Source organism: Sphaerodactylus townsendi, linkage group LG06 (assembly GCF_021028975.2).
Source record: "Sphaerodactylus townsendi isolate TG3544 linkage group LG06, MPM_Stown_v2.3, whole genome shotgun sequence".
NCBI classification, from domain to species: domain Eukaryota; kingdom Metazoa; phylum Chordata; class Lepidosauria; order Squamata; family Sphaerodactylidae; genus Sphaerodactylus; species Sphaerodactylus townsendi.
In genome coordinates this window covers 19,714,587-19,741,407 of record NC_059430.1, presented here as the reverse complement: position 1 = coordinate 19,741,407, position 26,821 = coordinate 19,714,587, and the positions used below count along the sequence as shown (strand labels likewise).

Below are 26,821 nucleotides of genomic sequence, written 5' to 3'. Positions count from 1 at the left end.
GGTCTCAGACAGGTGTTCATCTTGGAACAGCCCAGGAAAAGGAATTAAATAAACAACTTTCCCTCGCAATCAGTGCTACCGTGTTTCCCCGAAAATAAGACAGTGTTTTATATTAATTTTTGCTCCCAAAGATGCGCTATGTCTTATTTTCAGGGGATGTCTTATTTTTCTGTGTTCTGTTCGTCAGGCATGCTTCCAAACAAAAACTTTGCTATGTCTTACTTTCGGGGGATGCCTTGTATTTCGCACTTCAGCAAAACCTCGACTACGTCTTATTTTCAGGGGATGTCTTATATTCGGGGAAACAGGGTAGATTAGCCTAATAGAAAAAGTGGCATCTGCTACAGGCCCCACATTTTCAAGAGCCCCCCGCTAAACCTTTGCAAGCTGTCTGGTGAAATCGACATCTCCCCACCTTCTCACAGTCCGGCAAAGCTATTGTTTATACATCAAGGGAGCTGCATGTTGCAAGGTATGCAGGAGGTTAACTTGGAATGGCACCTTGAAATGCTGGTCTGAAGGCTTCCATGAATAGCTTGGTGGGGGGTGGGGAGGAGTCAGACGTTTGTCACAGGAGTAGGCAATCAGCAAAAATCACCTGCCTACCCTACATGTGCATAATGTTGTCAGCTCCAAGTTGGGAAATTCCTGGAGATTTTGCGGTGGGGTCTGGGAATGAGGAGGTTTGGAGAAGGGACTCAGCCAGACAGAATACAACCGAGTTCATCCTCCAGTTTCTCCAGGGAAATTGATAGCTGTAGTCTGGAGATCCATTGTAATTCCAGGATATCTTCAGGTCCCGCCTGAAGTTTGGTGACCCTTCCATGTGCATAGAAATTTGAGACAGGATCCAATTTGTTGTGAGCAGCCGAATGTTCTGAAGGAAATGACTGGAAAGTTGCTTACTCCTCGTCTTTAGAAGCAACGCTTTCAGGGATGGAATTTGAGCCTCAATTTTGGGTCTTAGACTCTAGAACTTTCTACATTGCTTTTTTCTACAGTCTAGAACAGTGATGGCGAACCTTTTCGAGACCGAGTACCCAAATTGCAACCCAAACCCCACTTATTTATCACAAAGTGCCAACCTGGCAATTTAACCTGAATGCTGAGGTTTTCGTTTAGAAAAAACCGCTTGGCTCCTTCTTTTTCCACCCCACCCGCCTACTCTAGCCTTCAGCAAGTCCCACGTGAACTGCTCTATGCCTCTCTAGCATCTCTGCCTCCTCTGCGCCCCCCCCCCCCCAGGCAGCAGCCACCCGGAGCACAGGCACCAGGCCCGCCAGCCGAGTCCTCACTGCGGTGCGCGCACATTGTACTCAGTGACCCAGGTCAGTCTAGATGTGTGTGTGATTTTCCACTCCCCACATGATGAACTCTGTGTGTGTGTGCCCACAGAGAGGGCTCCGAGTGCCACCTCTGGCACCCGTGCCATAGGTTCGCCATCACTGGTCTAGAACAGTGATGGCGAACCTTTTCGAGACCGAGTGCCCAAACTGCAACCCAAAACCCACTTATTTATCGTAAAGTGCCAACACAGCAATTTAACCCGAATACTGAGGTTTTAGTTTAGAAAAAAACAATTCATACATTCACATCTTTTGTCTTAAAAGGCAGGGCGGGGATTGGAGCATGGCATCAGGGAGGAGGGATGTGGGTGACCATTTTCCGCCCCCCCCCTTCAAATGACTGAACAGCAGCCGCCCAGGACATTTGTTCCGATATCCCCGTGGCAGCTTTGCCTTTGGCTGGAGTGATGGTGCGCGTGCCCACAGAGAGGGCTCTGAGTGCTGCCTCTGGCACCCGTGCCATAGGTTCGCCACCACTGGTTTAGAACCTGTGTGTTTTATTGCACAGATGACATCTAGAACAGCTTAAGATGCAAGGGATTGGGTCTTGTCTAAAATCTCTGTGCGTGGAAGATCATATATGCATGAACGCAGTGGTGGGATTCAGCCGGTTCGCACCACTTCGGCAGAACCGGTTGTTAAAATGGTGCTTGTAAACCACCAGGTGTTAAATTATTGGAATCCCACCACCGGAACCGGTTGTTAAATTATTTGAATTCCACCACTGCGTGTACGTCTGACTTCCTGTCTCCTACTGCGACCTGAAATGCCTCTTGAAGTGGGTTGGAGATTCCCAAGAATAGGTTTGGGCGAAAAATGAGAAGTCTACCACAAGAGTGGGCAATCAGCAAATCTCCTCCCCCCCCCCACGTGAGTGTGTGTGTGTGTGTGCGTGCGCGCGCGCGCGCGTGTGTGTGTGTGATGGGGTGTTATGGTGGTTTGCTGATTGCTCACTCCTCTGTGTGTAAGCAAATTTTAGATACGATCCAACCTATTGCCCATGTGTGTGTGAGGAAATGTTAGATGGGATCTGCCCATAGCAGGCAACCTAAGTTTCAAAATGAAAATGTGAGGCTGCTAACTAAACCCAGATGCCTTATATTGGTGTAATTTGATTTGTAGTCAATTGTGTCGCCACTTCTGGCAGGCTGAGTAAATATATACTGCTGTGGCAATAATAATAAACCATCAGCTAGTCTATAAGTTGCCATGGCATTGATTCGTCTCTTTCCCAGTAGGTAGCTATACTTTCTTTTCATAATATTCTGTATTTTATTTTTATGCACTTCTTATTCATGCAAAAGAGTTATAATAGCTTTGAAAATTGTCCTTCCAGGCCTCTGATTATCCTCTCATAGTGTCTTTGGAGAATCACTGCAGCCCCAAACAGCAGGAAGTAATGGCAGATTATATTAAAAGTATTCTGGGTGACAGTCTGGTTACTTCTACAATTGATGGTACGATGCCGAGTGAATTACCGTCCCCTGAGGTAACGGCATTGATTTTTCCCTCATGCTAAAAATAATAAGGAAGGAATCTTTGTGGTTGGTTTGGATGTCTCCTCTGAATTTTGTGATCCCCCCCCTCGCCCCCCATTAATACACTGCTAGACTTGGGCTGATGAAACAGAATCACCTGACTCATCGAAAGCATTTCTTTCAATGTAATGTCACACAAACGACAACGATCCTGTATCCCCACTGAGAAGAAAATAATATTTCTAAAATCTGAAGTGCAGAAATGAAGTATAGCACATAATTCTATTCTGCTGATTGAAAACAAAAATCTTCCAATATACATAGTCACGATTTATTGCTACCTTAAGGCTGAGAACGCAAGAAAACCTTATCTGCTGTGCAACGTTAACTTTAGCAGTTGAAAAGTGCTACGGGTTAGAAAAGGGCAAAGGCGGAAATCCTTCAGGCAAATTCTCAGCTTCAGCTCCCTCAGCAAATTTTCTGTTGAACCATTCCAAAATTGTCCTGTGAAAATATTTTCCCTCCACACTCGCCCAACCCAAAACAGCCATCGAGGAGCAAACAACATAGTGTTTGTGCCACAGAAGAGCATACATTCCTCTTCTGTGATAGGTACTGCCAGAGGTGTAGCAAGGGGGAAAAGCCCCCGGTGCACCCAGAGGTGGGATCCAGAAGGTTCTCACAGGTTCCCGAGAGTAGGTTACTAATTATTTGTGTGTGCCGAGAGGGGGTTACTAATTGGTGATTTTGCCATGTGATTTTTGCCTTAGTTACGCCCCTCCTCCGCTCCTCAGCAGTAGCGCGCAGAACTTGAAGCAGTCTAGCAGGAGGTGCACCGGCGTGTGTGGCAGCCTGCGCCTGTGTGCATTCATTTCCCGCCCAAGGACCGGCACAGTGGCTGCGTCCTTGCCACAGCCCCGCCCAGCAATGCCCCGCCCACGGAATGCCCGGCCATGCCCCCATCATGCCCCGCCCAGCCCCATTGGCGCTACGCCACTGTTTGAATCCCACCACCATGGGAACCTGTTACTAAAATTTTTGGATCCCACCACTGGGTGCACCAGTGTGTCCTCTGCCCCCGCCCCGCCCCAGAACGCCCCTGGGTACTGCTCCACAAGCCACCTTGCTCCACGTCCCAGCCACATATTTTGCGACCATTCAAGAGAAACCTCTCTGGAGCTATATCCTGTGCAGGAAGACCTGGAAGGTGTGGAACTGTATGAGCAAACCACTCCAAGGAGTCCTTTCCACCTGATCATTTCTTTATTGCATTTAAATCTTTCTTCTTTCATGGATCTCAAGAGGGCTTTTGTAGCTTTCCCAGCTTCTCTTCCGTCCAGGTGTGGGCCAAATCTTGGTTAGGGTTGCCAGTTTTGGACTGAGAAATCACATTATGTGTGGAAAGGTACTGGCTGGACATGAGGAAAAAAATATTTTTTACGGTGAGTGCAGTTCAGCAGTGGAATTGGCTGTCTTGGGAGGTGATGAGCTCCCCCTCAGTGGGAGTCTTCAAGCAGCGACTGGACGTTGTCAGGGATACTCTAGACTGGTCCTGCATTGAGCAGGGTGTTAGACTATCAGTGGTGGCGAACCTTTGACACTCCAGATGTTATGGACTACAATTCCCATCAGCCCCTGCCAGCATGGCCAATTGGCTGATGGGAATTGTAGTCCATAACATCTGGAGTGCCAAAGGTTCACCACCATGGGACTAGATGGCCCGTGTGGTCCCTTTCAACTCTATGATTCTAAATTCCAACTCTATGATTCTAAAGATGTTGGGGGTGGAGCCTGGGGAGGGGCGAGTTTGGGGAGAGGAGAGACCTCGGCAGGGTATGATGCCGAGCAGCTATTTTCTCTAGGGAACTGATCCACAGTCTGAAGATCATCTGTAATTCCAGGAGATCTCCAGGCTCCAATCCTAGATCCATCCATCCAGATTGCTGTATCATGTGCTCTAATCTGATCTGGGATCACTGCCGAAATAGGAGGGAGGTTGATAACTGGGTGGAAAGATTTGGGTGGCTGCTCCTGTCCCATTTCTCAAACGTCAATGTGGTCATGCTGGAAGAAGAATCTCAAGGAATTAGCAACTGCAGGAGGTGACTTAACCATTGTGGATGCAAATTGTATCAGTTGGATTAGTTTTAATTGTATCATTGTAGTCCAAGCTTTTTTTGTGAACCTTATCTATATATATAAAAATATATCAGTGCGTTTTTCTGCTGACAGGTAATCTCCCAAACTACTAGACCGATTTCTTTGAAATTTTCACACAACGTCGCATTTGTGTGCGGCCAGGTTTCCATACTGTTTCCACACCTCCTGTTGTGTACATGTCATAACTGTGCCAGTTATTGTGTACATGCCACACCTGTGACAGTTGGAACCACAGTTCTGTTCCGCAACAGCGCCATCTGCTGGCCGTCAAAGCAACACCCTCTGATACAAGGGAAACAACCATGCCTTCCTTGAAAACCACTGCCTTATGGAGTGAAAGAAATAGGGCCCACCATCTGGACATGACCCACCCACCCTAGCAGAGGAAGGGGAACATTAGGGAGGGACCGGCCGGGTTGCCATGCAAGGGAACGGGAGAGAGGGATGGGAGCGAGGGGCCCCTTGCCCTTCCCCTCCCTTGCAATCATTGTGCAATGACACATGTTCAAACCGTTCACTTCCCCTTTTCTTTCTTTTTCACTTCACCGGACTCAGCCACGGCAACGCGTGGCCGGGCCCGCTAGTTTCTTATAAAGTCTATGTGTTAAGGAATATATTTAACTTAAAACTGGGGGAAAAAATCAGGGAGATCTGTTGTAACAATGCCTTATTGCAGGGTGTTTCGTGGGTTGTTGCTTTCTGCTCCTCTTGTCTATCCCAAAGATTTGGTACTTAGAACACCTTGGTTGAGAAGGGGGCGTGGTAGAGCCAGATCATGTCAGATCTTGGAAGGTAAACAGGGTCAGTACTTGGAAGGGAGGCCTCCAAGGAAGACTCTGCAGAGGAAGGCAGTGGCAAACCACCTCTATTTAATCATTTGGCTTGAAGCTGGGGTTGTCAGCTGGGAGCCAGCATGGTGTAATGGTTAAGATCAGATGGATTCTAATCTGGAGAACCGGATTCGATTCCCCACTCCTCCACCTGAGTGGCAGATGCTTATCTGGTAAACCAGATGTGTTAATGCACTCCTACATTCCTGCTGGGTGACTTTGGGCTGGTCACAGTTCCCCCATGCCTACAGAAATCTAGGCAGGATCATCTAACCCAGGGGTAGGGAACCTGCGGCTCTCCAGATGTTCAGGAACTACAATTCCCATCAGCCCCTACCAGCATGGCCAATTGGCCATGCTGACAGAGGCTGATGGGAATTGCAGTTCCTGAACATCTGGAGAGCCGCAGGTTCCCTACCCCTGCTCTAAACCATTATTTACTCTTTTTAGTTCATATTCTGGAAAGCTACGGTAATTAGTTCAGGCCAGGCTAAGTTTCCTGTATTGGGGTTTCCTTTGGCAAATGATACCTTTGCATTACAAGCAGCGTGCAAAGTAAATTTTAGAACTTCCTGTACAGGAAGGTGCTCGTGTCTTGACCCACTCTAGCTATCTGACTCGTTGATAAGTCCTCCTCTGACTCATTGATAAGTCCTCCTCTGTCATTGATAAGTCCTCATTGATAAGGCAGGAAACAGGGCAAAGTCCTTCACTTCCACCACCGTGAACAAGCCCACAAGATCACTATAAAATTATAAGGATATTCTTGAAACTAGAGAACCTCACGTGCTTTTCTGTGTGTGTATAGTGCTGCCAAGTGAAGAAGAAGAGGAGTTTGGATTTATACCCCACCTTCCTCTCCTGTAAGGAGACTCAAGATGGCTTACGAGCTCCTTTCCACAACAAACACCTTGTGAGGCAGGTGGGGCTGAGAGAGTTCTGAAGAATTGTGACTAGCCCAAGGTCACCCAGAAGGAATGCAGGAGTGCGGAAACACATCTGGTTCACCAGATAAGCCTCTGCCATTCAGGTGAAGGAGTAGGGAATCAAACCCGGTTCTCCAGATTAGAATCTGCTTTCCACATGGAGTTAGTTGAAAACAATGGGTTAGATCAGGGGTAGGGAACCTGCGGCTCTCCAGATGTTCAGGAACTACAATTCCCATCAGCCTCTGTCAGCATGGCCAATTGGCCATGCTGGTGAGAAACATTAGGGTGTAATTCCCTGAACATCTGAGCTCTGATTTGAGATCTTTCCTGGCAGTCACAGAAAACCCTCTTTCTGAGCATTTTGAGAAGGAATTGAATGGTCATCTCCTAGACATGGCTTTGCTTTAAAAGACTGTTGGGTTTGAGATCATGGCTCACCTTTTGACTGTTATCATTTAGGGGAATGATTTTCTTATTGCAGGCCCTGAAATTCAAAATAATTATCAAGAACAAGAAACTGGGAGTGCTTGAAGAAACCCTTGAAAGAACAGGCACGGAAATCCTTGGTCAAAGCGGAGAATTTGATGAAGTGCAAAGCACGGATGACGACCTTGATGATGATGCTTCTGGCAGCGAGACCTTGCTCAAAAAGAGACGATCAAGTTCAAAAAGCACTGGTCCTCCTCGTAAAAAACTAAAGGTGAGTATGGCTTTTGTGAAGGGAAGGTTCTGAACCTCAAAGGATCCTCCTTAATCGAAGAAACCTTCAGGGAAGAGCTGAATGTTCCAGGAATGTCCTTCCTTCCTTTTCCTTGAAGCTTTTCACGAAGTATCAAGTACTTGAGTACAATTTAAGTTACAGAGTTTATTTTAAAGCTTCAACAGGCAATACAGCTGCAGCCTCACTCAATAAGCCATTGGTAAACACAGGCCAAATCTCCTCCCTTCTATTTCCTGTTTCCATATTACTACTCCTACCAGGTAGAGCTTAGGGCTGGCAGGTCTCCTGCTATAGCCCATGTGGAGTCCAACAACCTGCCTTTCCCAAAGGATCTTCCCCTGCCCAGCAGGTGGGCTACAGCTGGGTGATGTACATTGCCCTGCAGGTAGATCGGCCAATGTAGAGATCCATTGTCCCATTCTGTGCAAGGCTCTGTCACCTGCTATGCAAATACAATTATGACTATTTTAAATTCCAGAAGGTTGTGGTGTGGTTTACTTGTGTTTTGCTGTGTGGGTGGGCATAGCCGTCTCTTAGCTGTGGCAGCTAAGACCTCCTGGTGGCAACCTTTTGTGGTCCATTTCCACTCTGAAGGGTGTGTCCGAACTCCCAAAGTCCCAATGGTGGCCAGTTTGCCAGTTTGCCTGTTATTATACTGTTCTTTTAACCACTACTAAGCACATCACACTTTTATACTACACTAACTTTGATTTTAGCCAAAAAGTTGAGAAACAACATTTTTCTATCTTTCTACATTCATAGATCTCTAGGGATAAGTAGATTTCCCCAGTTCTCTTCTAGCTGTGTTCTATTCCCTGCCGTATTTATGTTCTAGTCATCCACAGTGAATTTTGTGTTTTTTCGTTCAGTACTTGGTGGTGTGGGAGATGCCCCAGAGGTGTGGCACCACCATAGAAAAGAATGTCTTCAGTCGCCACCTGCCTAACCTCAGAAGGCAGGTTTCTTGAAGTTAGGTCTTCAAATGAGCAGACAGGATGTGAGGACTGAATGCACCCCCCAGAAGGTGTGCCAGATACCCCTCATGGGTGCCAGAGGTGGCACTCAGAGCCCTCTCTGTGGGCTCGGGCCCCCACTCACATCTAGGCTGGCTTGGGATGTTGGGCTCGATTATTAGCATTAAACCTAAGATCTAGTTTTGGGAGAAGCAGTGTAGGTAACCCTGTTAAGCACTGTTAAACCCCACTGATTTTCATGCGAAGAACTAAAGCACAATCCTTTACCTGGGAGTAAGCTCGGTTGCTGGCAATGGGGCTTGCTTCTGTACAAGAACCCTCCCAGGGTGCATTGATTCACCATTGGAAGGGATTTGCAGTTTGCTTCAAAGCAAAGCCACCCGACTACCTAAGCTTACTCGAATTAGCATTACACCTCGGAATATTCATTAAAAAAAACCCTAAAACCTCGGTATTCAAGGGTTAAATTGCCGCATTGGCACTTTGCGATAAATAAGTGGGTTTTGGGTTGCAATTTGGGCACTCGGACTCGAAAAGGTTCACCATCACTTCCCCAGAGCATAGCCATTCAGGGGTTTATAGCTGAAACCAGCAATTTGAATTGCACCCAAAATCACAGCGGAAGCCACTGTGGACCGTTCCGCACGGGCCAATAAACACAGGTTAAGGACAGTAAAAAAAATGGTCGTATCGTGGTATCGTGAGACATCAGCATGGCTATGGGGATTCATTTGTGCATGCCTGCGTAGCTATGCAGTGGTGGGAGGTAAATTAAAAAAAAACGCACCTTCCTGTGAAGGCGCAACAACAACCTGCATTGTTTCCATGGGCTCCAATCGCTGCCTGCATGGATGCGTGCAAACACGAAAACAGGAAAGCGGGTTACTTTATCCCAACTGCAACTCGCTACGCATTTGCTGTGTGGAAAGGGCCTGCAGTTGGGTATACTTTTCACCACAGGTAAAACATGTAAATCAGTGGTTCTCAACCTGTGGGTCGTGACCCCTTTGGGGGTCGAACGGGCCTTTCACAGGGGTCACCTAAGACCCTTTGCATCAGTGTTCTACATCTGTAAAATGGATTACATGTTAGGGTTGGGGGTCACCACAACATGAGGAACTGTATTAAAGGGTCGTGGCAGTAGGAAGGTTGAGAACCACTGCTGTTAATAGACATGGACCACATCCGGACTGAACTAAAGCGTCCATGCCATCTTCAAGAGCAGACTAATTAGCATTGCAACCATCAGAAATCATGTGGCATTGTTTTTGGCTGGTAGAAATTTTGAAAAGATTATGCTGCATTTTCAATTATCTCGAATAACTCTGATTCTGTTTTTTTGTGAAGAGGTTGCAAGCTTTGTTATGGAAATAATTCAGAATCAGTAACAATATGTATTTATCTGAGGTTACCTTTTTTGCCTTCACGGCCTTGTTGGTTGCTGTGTTGTTGTTGTTGTTGTTGTTGTTGTTGTTGTTGTGTTTATGCCAATAAAGGCTTTGCTTTGCAATTATCTCCCCTATTGTTTATAGGTAAAGAAAGTGAAGCTGGCCCTGGCTCTGTCAGAACTCGTGATTTATGCCAAATCTCGGAAATTTGTGAGCTTTGAAGACTCAAGAGAGAACCAGAAGTTCTACGAAAACCACTCCATGAGTGAAGGAAAAGCCCACAAGATGGCAAAATCACGAGGTAATGCCTGAAGTTCACCCGGGCAAAGCTGGTCGGTATTTGCTTTCCCACCTTTAAACGCGGGTGTCAGCCTGTGACCCCTCCAGATGTTGGACTACGGTCCCCATCATGACGGGGATGATAGGAACTGTAGTCCGCATAACATCTGGAAATATCAGTTGACACTATTAACTCGCTCATCAGAATTATCAATACAATTTATGGAGCAACCTGTCCTTGTACTAGGGTTGCCAACCCTCAGGTGGGCCCTGGTGGACCTTATTACTTTTATTGCCGAGGTCACTCTCCTGTCCAAACCCTGCCCTCCCCAGGCTCCACCCCCCACATTCTCAAGCCAGCCTGGTGTAGTGGTCAAGAGCAGGTGGACTCTAATCCGGAGAACTGGGTTTGATTCCCCACTCATCCACACGAGCAGCGAACTCTTAATCTGGTGAACCAGGTTTGATTCCCACTCATACATTTCTGCTGGGTGACCTTGGACCAGTCACAGTTCTCTCAGAACGCTCTGAAATTTCCACCACCTTACAAGGTGTAGAGTAGGAGAGAGAAGGAGGAGTTCTGAAGAAGAAGAAGAGAGAAGAAGAAGAAGAAGAAGAAGAAGAAAGAAGAAGAAGAAGAAAGAAAGAAGATGACGGGGGGCCAGGGGCGGGGCGAGGATGAGGCGAGGTTTGGATTTATAATCCCTTTCTCTCCTGCAAGGGAGACTCAAGGAGCTGACAATCTCTGCCCTTCCCCCCTCACAGCAAACACCCTGTGAGGTGGGGTGGGAGCTGAGAGCTCGAGAAGCTGTGACTAGCCCAAGGTCCTTGGCTGGCGTGTGTGGGGAGTGCACAGTCTACTCCTGAATTCCCCAGATAAGCCTCCACAGCTCAGGCGGCAGAGCTGGGAATCGAACCCGGTTCCTCCAGATTAGATACACGAGCTCTTAACCTCCTATGCCACTGCTGCTCTTTTGAATCTCTTTACAGGAGAGAAAGGGGGCAGGATGCGCATTCAAAACTCTTCCTCACTCTTCTTTTCCAACCCAGAGTTGGAAATCCTATCTTGGACCATCAGGCCATGAAGTACTTTCAGCTAGGTTTACTAGCTCTGGGTTGGGAAACACTTGGACATTTTGGGGGTGGAGACTGAGGAAGGGGGTGGAGACTGAGGAAGGATCTCAGAGTGGTTTAATGCCATAGGGCCCACTTCCCACCTTCCAAAGGTGTCCTTTTCCCAAGGGGAACCAATCTCTGTAGTTTAAAGATCAGCTGTAAATCTGGGAAATCTCCAGGCCCCTGGATTCTGGCAGACCTTGTGTGAGAATGCATTATTGGTACAGGTGAAAAAAGCATTTAGGATTTTGCCCCTACTTTCAATTTTTTAAATACTGCATTTACGTTTATGGAAACCAGACCTCTGGAAATCAGAAACTTAATCAGTACGACATTTTTAAGACAGCCAGATTTAGGCTCTGATAGGTTGATCGCTGGGCCAAACTATTTTGATGTCACGTGCAGCCATCTACCAGAAATTACTAATTACTGCATAATGCCAACAATTTGGAAGTATCTACCTAGCCCAGTGGCATAGCTCCCACGGGGACATCCGGGGACAAACACCCCCCCTCACACCCCAGAGACCAAACACCTCTCACCTCCCTGGGAGTCTCGTCCCTTACACTGCCTGCCCCTCTGCCCAATGGAGCAGGTGCAGCTGCCAGCTCCGTTGGGCAGAGGGGATGGTGGCGGCTTCAGTAAAGCCAGCTGGGGTGGCCACACCCCCTCTGCCCCACAGAGCAAGAGCAGCTGGCTGCCAGATGAGCTACATTAAGTGGAGGTGGGCGGGGCCTGAAGGTTCTTCTTTTAGCAGGCCCAGTCCTGCCTTGGACTATCTTACAATTTGCATATTTAGCAAAGGCTGATGGGTATGTTGTTGAAATGATCACCATAACTGGAAAAGATAGTCAAAGTGGGATGAACCTACTAAAACTTTAACAAAATGTGATGGGAGGTTAAGAGCCATTATTATCTAATCTGGAGGAACCGGGTTTGATTCCCAGCTCTGCCGCCTCTTCCTCCTCCTCCTCCTCTTCTTCTTCTTCTAAAAGAAAGATCTCCATGCAGACCGGGGGGTGGGGCTCAGGAGCAGGGCCCTTCCCACCTCTGTCAAGCCATGGGGGGTTATGGGGGGTTGGGCCCTGTGGGGGGAGCAGGTCCAGGCACCATTTTGCCCCCTTACGCTTCTGACCCAACTGAGCTAAAACACATGTTTGAGACAAATGGGACATCATCTTCACTTTATAGAAAGGATGCTACTTATATTATGTGTCACTATTATGGATTGGGGATAATTAGGAAAGGAGTTGATAATAAAACTGCAAGGATTGTCATCCCCTTATATAAAAGCAATTGAAGATGCGACACTTGGAGTACTGTGTTCAGTTCTGAGTTAGCATACAAAGGATATCGAAGAGATAGAAAAGTGCAAGAGACAGCGAGGGATGATTGAAGGATTGGGGCACCTTCCTTATGAGGGAGAGGGCTGCAGCGTTTGGGACTCTTTAGTTTGGAGAGGAGACGTCTGGGGGGGATATGATTGAAGTCCTATAAAATTATGCATGGGGTAGAAAATGTTGACAGAGAGAAATTTTCTCTCTTTCTCTAATATACTAGAACCAGAGGGGCATTCATTGAAAATGCTGGGGGGGGGAAGAATTGGGAGGACTAATAAGGAAACACTTCTTCATAATGTGTGAGATTGGGTGTTTGGAATGTACTGCACAGGAGGTGGTGGCCACTAACCTGGATAGCTTTAAAAGGGCTTGGACAGATTTATGGGAGAAGTCGATCTATGGCTATAATCTTGATCCTCCTTGATCTCAGATTGCAAATGCCTTAGCAGACCAGGTGCTCAGGGCAGCCAGCAGCAGCAGAAGGCCATTGCTTTCACATCCTGCATGTGAGCTCCCAAAGGCACCTGGTGGGCCACTGCGAGTAGCAGAATGCTGGACTAGATGGACTCTGGTCTGATCCAGCAGGCTAGTTCTTATGTTCTTATGTTCTTATGATTGGAAATTTATTATTTGTATCAAATGAAATGGCCTACAAATTTAGACATAATTTAGTAAGGAAGATCTGTACAAATACTTGTGGAATTTGTCAGACATATGCATCAGAATGTCCTATTATACACATAAATTCAGATTAAACTGGCAAAGTACAAAATCATTAGATTTAAATCAATTGGAACTGGCCCACCATGCCATGGTTAATAACGTGCATGGTGTTATTTACGGAGTGCCTGAATTTGTCCAACACAATACCAGATTTATTACAAGGATATACCCCAAAGGGACTCGGACATCCTCTTCCAATTACAATCCTCAAGAATTCTGGAATGTTGGGTGCCAGCTAGGTAGGCGACGGAATATATATAGATATAGATATAGATATAGATATAGATATAGATATAGATATAGATATAGATAATTTAACTTTTCGTTGATCTACTTTATGGCCCTTTACATTTAAAGAAGTAAGTTTTCAGTAGTTTAAATGGAGTCCTTCAAAACTCTCTATTATTGAATTCATGGCAGTACAAAAACACAAGCTAAACTCCCACTGAAATTAAAGGGATGTAAATAGATATAGGTCATTTACGTACTTGTGGTCTCCTTTGCATTGAGGTTTCAATTTGATTCTTGGTTATGCATACATTTCCCCCCTCTTTGGCAGTCACTCTGCCTTCAGATCGGAGAATCCCTGTGGTTTCTGAAAGCTCTGAAAGCTCTGAAAATTCAACTTTTCCTCCCCCTTTGCAAGGAAAGTGAAGGATATCAGCATGTGTTTAGCTGATGGGAATTGTAGTCCATGAACATCTGGAGAGCCACAGGTTGCAGACCCTGCTCTAGAGCTCTCCTAAGAGCTCTCTCCCCCTCTCCTCACCTGGAGGCAGGAAGAATTCCTGTCGAAAGAGTCCTGGAGTAGGAGGGAGCACTTCCCTCATTGTCTCTTCACTGCCACAAATGGAGGACATGTTCTAGCTTCCCTCACGTGTGTTTTTTTTCACTCTTCTATTAGGATGGCTTAGAAGGGTGCTCTTTTTAAGAAATGCGCCAGGTGTGGGCCCAAAACGGCAAAAACGATGGTTGTTCCGAGTGCCTCTTATGCCTCAGGGAAGGCCACATTCCATCTACTTTTAGGGATTGTACTTTACTGGTTTACTGCACAGCACCTCTAATGCTCCATTCTCCCTTTTATCCTCACAACAACCTTGTGAGGTAAGTTAGGCTGAGCAGCCCATGAATCCAAGGGCCTCATGGCTTTATAAGTTTAGTCCTTGTACAGTGAATGGGCTTAGAAGAGTGTGCAATGACACAGTAAGGGGTGCTGATAGTTTCAGACTGTACAGTGGCCGTGCTTGTAGCAACGATTCTCTCCTGAGAAGTTTAAGCCTGCATCTGTGGCTGGCATCTTCAGAGGATCTGACGTTTCGCCTGCATCTGTGGCTGGCATCTTCAGAGGATCTGACGTTTCGCCTGCATCTGTGGCTGGCATCTTCAGAGGATCTGAAGATGCCAGCCACAGATGCAAGCGAAACGTCAGATCCTCTGAAGATGCCAGCCACAGATGCAGGCGAAACGTCAGGAGAGAATGCTGCTAGAACACGGCCATACAGCCGGGAAACCACACAGCACCCCAGTGATTCTGGCCGTGAAAGCCTTCGACAATACAGTGACACAGTATGTTTCTTACCTCCGGGATCCTATGCGTTCTTTTGTAGCCCTAATATATTTACAGTGCCTTCCTAAGCAGGTCAAATTGGAATCCTACTTAGGTCTGTTTAAGAGAGCCAGCGTGGTGTAGTGGTTAAGAACAGGTGGATTCTAATCTGGAGATCCGGGTTGGATTCTCCACTCCCCCACCTGAGTGGTGGAGGCTTATTTGGTGAACCAGGTGTTTCCACACCCCTACATTCCTGCTGGGTGATCTTGGGATAGTCACAGTTCTCTCAGAACTCTCTCAGCCCCACCTACCTCCCAAGGCATCTGTTGTAGGAAGAGGAAGGGAAAAGAGCTTGTAAGACACCTTGAGTCTCCTTACAGGAGAGAAAGGTGGGATAAAAATCCAAACTCTTCTTCTTCTTCAAGGGGCTTACTCCAAGGAGGATGTTCTTAGGATCGCACTTTTAATGGGTCTTACTCATAGGTAAGATCGTATAAGACTTCAGCTTTAGTCTTTGTGTGGTGGATTTAAAGTTCCAATTTTATGCTACTGTATTATTGATTACATGTTATTGTGTGCTATCGATTTTTAAACGCTTTAATCTCGTCGCCTTCTCAGAAACCTTCTTGAAAGGCAGAATACAAAATGTATTGGATAAATAAACATATCTTTTAAAAAATGCACACAAACTTTTTGGGTGCGATGTCCCTTGAATAACAACCTTTCTATAAGTAATGAAACGCATACAGTAGAACTTTATATACTGAATGCCAAATTATTAGTATGCCACCCACATAGAACTGCAGTATAGTTGTGGAAACAAGCAGGTTAGGGTAGCCATGCGACTCTTTTCTTTTATTTATGAAGTTGGATGGGGAAAGCAGTGATTTATTCACGTGAAGGAAATCCAAGGTGATTATTTAAATAGAACATTATCGTTTGCATTACATTTCTTGACACCCTCAATTAAAACAACAGCACAGAAACGAGCTTAAAGAATTCAGAATGCTCTTGGAGATATTAGCAACAGAGAAACGGGAACCCACAATCATCATACTAAATGTCTTAATCAGTATTCATTCATATTAAGGAAGTAGCTATAATTTCGGGCCTTGTGGACTTTCTGGGCTGTGTGGCTGTGGTCTGGTGGTTTTTGCTCCTATCATTTCACCCGCATCTGTGGCTTCATCTTCAGAGGCATGTCACTGTGCCGTAGAAACATATCTTAACCATGCCATGCCTTTGAAGATGCGAGTGAAATGTTAGGAGCGTAACACAGTGCACTGGTGGGGGTGGGGCACAAAATTGTCCCCCACCTTCCCCTCCCTCGCGCCGACCCAGGGATCATTTGACCCCCCCCCTGTCCCTGTGTATCAGGCAGTGAAAACGAAAGCAGCCTACCACACACCCCTGTTAATCCCCCCACTGACAGCGAAGGAATGTTTCAGGAGTGGAGGCGAGAGAGCAGCTGTTCATCAGAAGAGAATGAACCAGCTGTTGATCCAGAGTCCTCTGCGGGGGCCCTCGAAGTTAGGACTTTCTCAGAGCCCACCCTCAGCACCCCAAACAAACAATCCTCCCGGTTCACCCACCCCTTTAGAGCAGCATCGCCAATGGTTACGCCCAGTGGTGGGATCCAAACATTTTGGTAACAGGTTCCCATGGTGGTGGGATTCAAACAGTGGCGTAGCACCAATGGGGCTGGGCGGGGCACAAAGGGGGCGTGGCCGGGCATTCTGAGGGCGGGGCATTAATAATTTCTCTGTTACTGTAAAAAAAAAACAGTTCCTAATTTCCAGCTGGTATCTTTCTGTCCAAAATTTAAACTCATTATAGCAAGGCCTATCGTCTACTGCCAACAGAAACAACTACTTCTCCTCTAATTGACTGCCTGTCAAATACTTTCAAATACTTGATTTTGTTTCTAGGAATCAAAAGAAGGATACTTTCCTTAAACAAGGAACTTTACCATATTTCTAAAACATGTTTTTAAAACAGCCCAACAGGGAGAATTATCCTGTTTTCTACCTTCGCTAACCAGCCACATAGGAAACAACAGGACTTTATGATTTTTGGACCTAATGGAATTTCTAACGGAAAAGCAGACCCAATTAGGTAACCCCCTCTCGGCACACACAAATAATTAGTAACCCACTCTCGGGAACTGGTGAGAACCTGCTGGATCCCACCTCTGCTGTTTCTTTGAATTGAGCTGAGTGTAGACCAGGTCTGCTCCCACCTCAGCTGCTGCGTCATTTCTGAAGTTACTAGCAGGACCAGCTCCCTGAAGCAACATTCCTCCATCATTTCTGCCCTCACGCTGATAAGAGACAGCTCACAGCCAGTGCGCTGCTTCAGTTTCATGAATTGCTCAGAAAAGTCTGCTTTCTGGTAATGACTTTGGTCCCTGGACCTGCCTTTTGGATTTGTGTTTTGGATTGTGATGACCTGGTAGACTGGTGAGCTTGCTTACTGGTTCTCAGACTGAACTCTAACCAGCGCCTTGTCAGGTACCTTCAGAGACATTTCTGACCTGTGTTTAACCTGCAGTAAATATCTATCAGCTGTACCCTGTCTTCTGTCCATCCTTGACAGTCAGTCAGTCCATGACAGTGCCCATCCGATCCGCCCTTGGGGGCTCAGACGGCATTGAGGTGGCAGGCCACCTCCTGGGCTACCTGCTGTGGCGCCTTGTCCCCCACATCCCTGCAGGCCGGCTTCTGCAGGAGGCGGCCTGCAGGGAGGCAGGGGGCAGCTCAGATGGGTGCCACGGCAGCAGGCCGGCCCAGGAGCCAGCCTGCCACTGCGGTGCCTGTCTGAGCTGCCCCTGCCCCCAAGCACAGGGGGCGTGCAGGTGGTGGGGCACAGGGTCGGGGGGGCGGAGCAGGGGTTGTCCCTGGGCGCCATTTACCCCTGATACACCTCTGGGTGGATGGGAAAACAAGGAATTGAAAGGCTTTCGGGTTGGAAGGGTGGAGTGTGCCTTGGCTGGGGAAAAGAGGGCAAGGCCAAGGAAGGCTATGTGGGAGTCTATGTCTCCCACTGCATAGATCTTGACATCTTTAAACATCTTTTGAGGAACCTTTCCCTCCCTCTCCTCTTTGCTTGCCATAGTCTCGCTCAACTAACAGCTGCAGCTTCTGCCTTAATGAAGAGGCCTATCTTCTTTTCCCCCTCCTAGCAGCAGCATGGTTGGGGAAACGGAGTAGCATGCTGGAGAATGAGCCATCTCTTCTGGGCAATTGAGCCGCCCTTGCCTTCTGCACCACCCCCGCTCTGCCTGCCTCCCAGGGCACCTGTGCCCATTGGTCCCTTAGACCCAGCCCTGGCTTTGAAACTGACTTGGATGTAGAGGGTGAGGATGAGCACGCAGAGAGAAATGCTAGAGTAACCCATATTCCATTGCTTTCTATTTTGATCTGGATACCCCACTAGTTTTTGCCTAACCTGCCTGCCAGGTCTCCTAGCAGCAGCAAACAAGTTAATAATATTAGTGGCACAATGTGGAGGGAAGGTGGCATGGTGTAGCCTAGTGGTGGGATCCAAAAATTTTAGTAACAGGTTCCCATGGTGGTGGGATTCAAACTGTGGCGTAGCGCCAATGGGGCTGAGCGGGGCACAACGGGGGCGTGGCCAGGCATTCCGGGGGTGGGGCATTCCTGGGCGGGGCCGTGGCAAGGGCCGTGGCAAGGACGCAGCTGCTGTGCCGGTACTTGGGCGGGAAACGAATGCATACAGGCGCAGGCTGCCACGCACGCCAGAGCACCTCCTGCTAGACTGCTTCAAGTTCTGTGCGCTACTGCTGAGAGGAGGGGCGTAACTAAGGCAAAAATCACGTGGCAAAATCACCAATGAGTAACCCCCTCTCGGCACACACAAACAATTAGTAACCTACTCTCGGGAACCTATGAGAACCTGCTGGATTCCACCTCTGGTGTAGCCTAATTATAACATTCCTTTGCAGCCAGGCATGTCTAGCACCATCACACTGATTCCCAGCCTCCCCAGCGATTCGTTTGGTACAGGGAGACTCATGAATCAGGTCAGCAGTTTTCCACGAACTGCTGAGGGCTTCATAGTTTCTGTAAACATATGTTTACTTCTGCTGAAATAAATCTTTCTAAATGGGAGGAGTCCCAAGAGAGTTGAGCCTGGGAAAGCAGAAAGTTCATGTCCCCTTTCGACAGCTGAGTCTTGTTGAAATCACGCGCATACATGGATTGAATAGGAGCTGTATTGTACCCACTGTTTCTGCTGGGAGCACGGGAATGCAAGGAAGTCGAATCAGAGGCATTTCCACGGCAGTCTTTTGACATGGGTGCTATTTGAAGGGGATGTAAAAGGATTTTGTAAAAGGATTTTTGTAAAAGGATAATTATATTTATCAAAACTCTTGTTACCCATTTATTTAGCCATTTTATTCATGATTTTTTTCCCTTTTTGCAAAAAGGAAGCACGCACACAAGCAGCCCCTTTTGGTGGTTTACAAAGTCATAATGTGAAACGATGAAGCTGATTAAAAACACCATGAAGAAAAGTAGCAAAAAAATGAATAAAGTCCCTAAAGGAGTTTGTGACTGGCTTTAGATACTATTAAAAGCACAAACAGGACCCAGCATGGTCTGGTTTTTAGAAGATGAATAAGATTGTTCCAGGTGTATTTGGCTAGGAGGAAGTTCCACAGCTGAGGCGCCACCATCAAAAAGACTGTACGGAGGCTGCGGGGTGCAGCTGGGATAATTGACCCCGGTGCAGCCCCAGGGCCGTGCACATGCTCCTATGCGAGCAACCCTGTGGCTGCTGCGGTTTGCAGATGCGCCTCTGCATGGAGGTGCATCCTTAAAAAAACTTACCTTCTTCCCACAGGGACAAGGGGGCAGGCCCCCGTGGCCATGGCTTTAGCCTCAGGGGTCGGAGGGCAGGTCACCCTCTCCTACAGAAGTGCGCAGGAGAGAAGGTAACAGGATATTCAAAAAGAATCGTGCATAGTGCGATTCTTGACTATCCCAGGTTCTGCCATTTAACCCAGGGCAGGGCTGATTTAGGGTTGGCCCCGTGTGAAGTTCCCGCCCCAAACGGTTTTAATCCCAGCCCTGACCCGGCTTAAATGGCCCATGCGGCAAGGGCCTATGCCATTATTAGTGCCCACCTAATCTTTGAAGGCACGGGCAACCAGATAATGGTCAATGGTGAAGATTTTGTAGCATGTATTTTCAGTTTGCCAAACATATTTTGTTTATTTGACTTTCAAGGTGTTTGTCCTAAACACGAAGGATTACAACAAAGTCCCTTCAAATTAGTGTGGAAGGATGGTACATTTTTCAATGGAGTTGACTCATTTTTAACCATATATCCTCCCGCTGGATGTCCAGCGGCTGATTTCTATCCTAACCCTGAAAAATGGATCAACATTCTCAGAATGTTTCCTAACTGGTTGTATGGCCCTAATTTGAACAGGCCAGAGCTGCAAGTTGATAAAATGCTAAGGACGACTCCACTTTTGGATTTTTGTTACGCTCAAAAGCCAGGGTTTCCAACCTTCAAGGGAAGGGGGTGGAGATTTTCCTGAGTTACAACTGATCGCTGGACTACAGAGATCAGTTGCTCTGGAGAAAGTGGTAGTTTTGGAGAGAGGACTTTATATTGAAGGAAAAAGGGGAAATGTGAATGAGCCTTAAAGTAGCCAGGTCCATGCAGGCCAAGCAAAGAATTAAGGGGAGTGTTTGACCTAGCGCTGATCCAGTCCTGTATTCTGTGTTTTCATCTGAAGCCTCCAAAAGCCTGCATTCCTCACCTCATAGAGCAAACTAACCTGTAACACATACTCTGGCCGTTTCCGCATGGCAGCGGAAACGGCTGGGTCGGCGCTTCTCGCGCCGACCCAAAGACGCTGGGACCGTCCGCACGGACAGTCCCGGGAAGAGGCGGGCAGCCGGCGCCGCGGAGCGCCGGCGCCCGCACGACCCGGCTTGTCCCTGGGCCTCCGGCGTAATGCGGCGCGGGGCAGGGTTAAGCGTGTCCCCAGGCCTCAGCGGCGCGAGGAGGCCCAGAAGGACAAGGTGAGTGCTTGGTTGAGGCCCATTGAAGCCGCTGCCGTTCGCTTCGCAGCGGCTTCACTGCGGCATATTCCGAAAAGAACGCTTCTTTAGCTGCTTCACCGAGGAATACGCTTGGCTGATGGCCAGCCAGGCGGCGAGGCAGCGGCGCGGCTGCGCTGAAAGCTGCGCGCCCGTCGCGGCTAATGGCGTTCGGAGACGGCGCTTTTACTGTCTCCAGGTTGCCATTTTCACCGTATGAAACGGCCTCTGTTCTCTTAAACATAGCAGTGAATGATTCTTCTTACGCTGCTACAGCAAGATAGATGAGGCAGAGGTCTTCTTAAAAACATGTTAAGAAGGAAATATAGATTATTGTTTTGTTGGTTGTATTGGTGTATTTTTTGGTGTAGGATTGAGTTGACACTGCGGAACTAATGTAAAATTTCTGCAAGATCCTGCTGTCAAGTTGCCTATAGAGTATAGAAGCATATGCTGTCACCTGTAAAGTTGTCCGTTTCTTGACCTTTCTAAAGAATAGAGGCTTACCTTGATCGGGATCAATCGATAAAGAGTTTCTTCTCCAGTTGTTAACTGTGATTTGGATCTCTTCTTTAAAGCCAGCTAAAATTTGTAATTTCCCCATTAATGGCATTGTGCCCATTTGAGGTCCTTCCCTTCCCCACTCTTCCCTCAGATTTCCCAGAATTCCCCAGCCCAGAGTTGATAATCTTATCTGCATTGGAGCATTTGCCCATCTACCTCCTACAACAGAGTTGGTCTATAGCCTTTATCAAAGAACCAAGATGCAAGGAATATGTACTCCGTGGAGTCTGTCTGAGAGGATATTCTAAGCTTCATTTCAAGTCAATAAAATGCAAGGTGTTCAGACTTGTAGAGGACATGGTGATCTTGAAATCCAGTCTAGGTAATTAATAAGAGCTAAAATCATTTCAGGTATTATACCTTCCCCTGAGTCTTCCTGACAGTTTTAAGGATTTTATTATCGTATTTCCTTAATTAATGTATTAAAGATCCACTTTAGCAAGAGGGAAATAACGAAGCTGACTGAAGGCTATGTGCTGTCAAAAACACTGTGCATTTTTGGCTACATTAAAAACATCTCCCTGAGTCTCTTTATTTGAAGCACAAGTGCGAGTACGAAACTGATGTGCCCGTTTTAGTAAAACACCAATTTAGATTATTATATGCAATTGTTTAGCGGAGATATTCCCCTGCACCCTTCGGCACATATACAGCTAGAAGAGATTCTCTTGGTTTTCAGGTGTAATTGGGTAATGAGCAATGAATGATTTCTAATGATTTTAAAAATGCTTTTTGTGGTGCAGCTATAAAAGCTCGCAATTATAGAGGAATAATGAAAGCAATTAAAAACATTAAAGTAATGAAGACCTTTAGCTTTTCAGATGAACAGGGCTTCGGAGCGATAAAATGCGATGGGCCTGAAGTTTTCTTCAGACTTTGTGTGGTTACATAATTACAGCCCAAATGCTCAAATCACCACGTGTTTGCAAATCCTTATGCAGATCAATTCTCCATCTCTATCTGCTCCCCAGCTATTTTTGCTCGTAATGTTTGGGATGAAAGTGAATCCCCTCCCTTAATAGGAAGTAAACCCTCTGTTAGGTTCCCTGCCTTTTGATTAAACTGAAGGGTGACTAAAGAGATTAGTTTTCCTGCACTTACCATACTGCGGGTTGCCAAGCTACTGTCGCCATGAAGTGGCCTTGGGGGTCCCCCGGCACTCCCCACTACAGGGGCCGCAACAACGCAGCCGCCCCGACGTTGCCGCTCTCGCGCCCCCTCAGCGCGCGTCATTCCTGGCGCTCCTCAAAATGGCGCCTTTTGATGAGTCGTGGGGAAGCCCGGGAGCGCGCCAGAAATGACGCGCACTGAGAGTAGTGCGCAGCAACGGGTGGTCATGGTAAGTGGGGAAATGACCTAGGTTTGCCAGGCCTCCCAATTTGATTCCAGGGTACCCGTTGCGGGGAGAGGAAGGGAAAGTAGTTTGTAAACTGCAGTGAGACTCCTTACAGGAGAAAAGTGCAAGGTATGACTTGAAACTCTTCTTCTTCTTGACCTGAGTTTTTTTTTTTACAAAAAAAGAAATTTAAGCTGTGCAAGTTTAATTCCATTACAATTACAGCATGAAACTGGAGTGTGATGAAGAATTACAGAGCAAATGTCTCCCGATCAGTTTCAAAAGGAACTGATTGAGCTGAAAGTTATCTATGCCCACCAAGAAGATATAATATCCATGGTATTTTGGACATGGATCCCAGAACTATCCTAACATTTCAGGTTTCAACTCTAGGCAACGTTTGGGTTCACCTGGCTCTAAGAAAGTACATTATTTTTCATGAAACAGCTAAAATTGAAACTGAGTGTGACCTTTAGTGATAAGAACCTCGAGTCAGAATGGAGACATACCCTGACTGAATACTTTGCACCGTTCTCCAGAATAGCTCAGTGAATTAAATCCATGCCAGTATTCTTATTGACATGATAAAAACTGATCAGTGACTAGCAGGATGCTTGTAACTGTGGCCTTTTGTACAAATGAAGTTGATTAAGCGGTTTTCTTTTCACTGCAAATCCATATTTCGAATAGCAGGCTACACTTCATAACTACACCGTTATTATCTACAAACAATTCACGCGGACAACATACAGATGGATTTCGGATCATGCAGCCCACTACTGCAAAAATCATAGATACCCCTGATATGGAGCCTTATCTACCTGTATTTACGTGCCCTTTGAAAACTTTGGGTTTTTTGTTCTGCTTTTGCCTGAGGTACTGTTATTTGCTATGCCCCAATTGGAATCTTGCTCTATTATCTTCTGGACTGTACAGGTTCCCTCAGGCTGTTTTTGTATGGTTAAAACTGCTGCTCTATATTTTGGACTTCAATTTATGGTATCTGAGTTTATTATTAATTATGTTCACGTATTGTGTTGTTGGTTGCTGTAATGTCCCTATAGGTACTTCACATGCTTGGCAAAGCATGCTATAAATATGTTAAATCTGTAAAATATTTTAAATGCCATTAAACAGTTCGAACGACCTCTGTATTAGTACCCCATGTTTTTTTTAGAAGAAGAAGAAGAGTTTGGATTTATATTCCCCCTTTCTCTTCTATAGGAGACTCAAAGGGGCTTACAATCTCCTTGCCCTTCCCCTCTCACAACAAACACTCTGTGAGGTAAGTGGGGCTGAGAGAGCTCCGAGAAACTGTGACTAGCCCAAGGTCACCCAGCTGGCATGTGTGGGAGTGCACAGGCTAATCTGAATTCCCCAGATAAGCCTCCACAACTCAGGCAGCAGAGCTGGGAATCAAACCCGCTTCCTCCAGATCAGAGTGCACCTGCTCTTAGCCACTACGCCACTGCTGCTCTTTTACACATGAAAGCAATTTCTCCTGTGATAAATTTGAGGGAACTGAGTGTATTGGATTTTGGAAATTATCCCTAGCTCATCAGGAATCAGATGCAGACATTTTTTATTACATAGCTGCCCCCTGTTTTTTGAAAGGTTGAACATTTTATGTTATTAGTTTGGGCCAGAAATTCTAGAATCAAGAGAGAGAGAGAGAGGTAAACAATGCTTGATGTTAGAGTTTACAACCATCAGCTGGCACTTGGTGAGAGAATCGGGTGTGTGGACATGAGAGATTCTGCTGATTTCTAGAATGGCATGATGTCACTTCTGGAAATGACATCATGCTGTCGACAGAACAGCAACTTCTGTATCATTCCACTCCTTGCCCAAACTGTTTTCTGACCCAAATGGACACGGAAAGATTATTGTTAGTGCTGTCCGCTTGGATACACGGGAGGCTAAGCAGTTTGTGTTAAACCAGTGGTTCTCAACCTGGGGGTCAAACGACCCTTTCACAGGGGTCGCCTAAGACCCTCGGAAAACGGTCTTTTTATATTTTATATATACCAATTTTATGGTTGGGGGTCATCACAACATGAGGAACTGTATTAAAGAGTCGCGGCATTAGGAAGGTTGAGAACCACTTTGTTGAACAGAACACATCGCCAGCATCCCAGCCTATAGGGAAAAGGGAGGATTGGGGATTGGGAGAGTGCTGAAAGGTGGATCACGCTGTTAACAGCGGTCTGGGCCCCGCCATCACTGCCCCTTCCCTCCCACCACAGGATGGAAACAGCAGGCAAAGAATCTTTTCAGACTTGTTATAACTTCAATATTTGTCATTTATTACAGCACAATAGTGATATATCAATATAAACAGAGAATCATTGCAAAATTGCTGTCTTTTATTGCATTTGAAAACATTATGTTTGGCTCCAAATGGTGGATCGGCCATTTTCTTTGCCCTCTCACTTCCACCAGCCGTTGCAGTTATCAGCAGGCTGGGAGGGGATGTCTGTAGGGTGAATTACAAATGGTGGGCTACAGTGGGAATGTTAGATTGTGGCAGGGTCTCCCCAGTCTTTGTGATCATGTGATCTACCTTTGAGACAATGCTCTCCTCTCTACAAATCAGAGGGGCACACATTGAAAATGCTGGGGGGAAGAATTAGGACTAATAAAAGGAAACACTTCTTCACGCAACGTGTGATTGGTGTTTGGAATATGCTGCCATAGGAGATGGTGATGGCCACTAACCTGGATAGCTTTAAAAGGGGCTTAGACAGATTTATGGAGGAGAAGTTGATTTATGGCTACCAATCTTGATCCTCCTTGATCTCAGATTGCAAATGCCTTAGCAGACCAGGTGCTCTGGAGCAGCAGCAGCAGAAGGCCACTGCTTTCACCTCCTGCACGGGAGCTCCCAAAGGCACCTGGTGGGCCACTGCGAGTAGCAGAGAGCTGGATTAGATGGACTCTGGTCTAATCCAGCAGGCTCTTTCTTATGTTCTTATGTTCTTAAGAGCTCCTGCTATGGTGCTCTGTCTTAGTTCAGGGAGCAGGAGGTTTCTGAAATCTTACCTTCTAGTGAAAGACCAGCACTGTACCAAATGCCAGTTCAGGCTCTGGGATTCAACCAGTGAAGCCATGAAGACTAAACTTCACAGAATTTTTCCATATACAGTGTGACACTGTGTAACTAGCTAGAAGACCTTAATTTATTTCATTGGAATGAAGAGGCTGTAGTTGAGTGGAACAGCCTCTGCTTTGCATACAGAAGGTCCCTAAATCAATCACCAGCATCTCTAATGTCATAGAAGCCAGTTCTTTAGCTGGTTATTGGTCTTTCATTACAATTCAAGCCTCACCCAGAGGCCTTGGGGCATTGTAATGTATCGGCATAGTATTTGTGTGGATCCCAGTCATCATCGTCATTGTTGTCATCATTGACATCGTCGCCGTCGTCACCGCCGCCGCCGCCGCCGTCATCATCAGTTTGATTTAATAACCAGCTGTCTCCCACCGAAGCTGGCTCAGAGTGGCTCGCAACATACTTTTGCAATACAATTTCTTAAAACGCCACATAAAATAATAATGTAAAAATATATAATCTAATAAACACAATACAGATGGTGCTAAAAAAAACGTAATCAGTGGAACAACTTGCCACTTCCCCTCCCAATTTAACAAAATAGAGGGAAAGAAGGGGAGGGAAAGAAAGGAGGCCAGCCAAGATGGACCTATTACTCCCCGTTGCTTCCATCAACCATAGGCCTGGAAGAATAGCTCTATCTTACAGGTGCTGTGGAATTGAGATAAGCCCTGCAGGTCTTGTTTGACAAAGCATACCTCCAGGCTAGAAACATGGCCAAAAAGGCTCTGCCTCTAGTTATGGGTAGCCAGATATTTTTTTTGGGCCAGAGACCACCAGAAGGTTTTTATTGAGTGAGTGTAAAGCTCTCTGGAGACATACCAGGAGAGGCAGTCTTGCAGATAGACTGATTCAGTGGTCTCATTCAGTATAAGGCAGTTTCATGTGTGTTCACATGA

The 26,821-nt window shown here is 46.5% G+C and overlaps 1 protein-coding gene across 1 annotated transcript in view; it reads left to right on the top strand.

The window, feature by feature from the left end:
• The window catches only part of PLCZ1 (phospholipase C zeta 1), a 60,959-nt gene that overhangs the window by 18,375 nt on the left and 15,763 nt on the right, over window positions 1-26,821 (top strand). Inside the window, exons 5-8 of the mRNA XM_048501502.1 lie at window positions 2,683-2,835; window positions 7,225-7,443; window positions 9,971-10,127; window positions 13,407-13,523. Coding sequence (XP_048357459.1) covers window positions 2,683-2,835; window positions 7,225-7,443; window positions 9,971-10,127; window positions 13,407-13,523 — 646 coding nt within the window. The remainder of the gene's footprint in view (window positions 1-2,682; window positions 2,836-7,224; window positions 7,444-9,970; window positions 10,128-13,406; window positions 13,524-26,821) is intronic.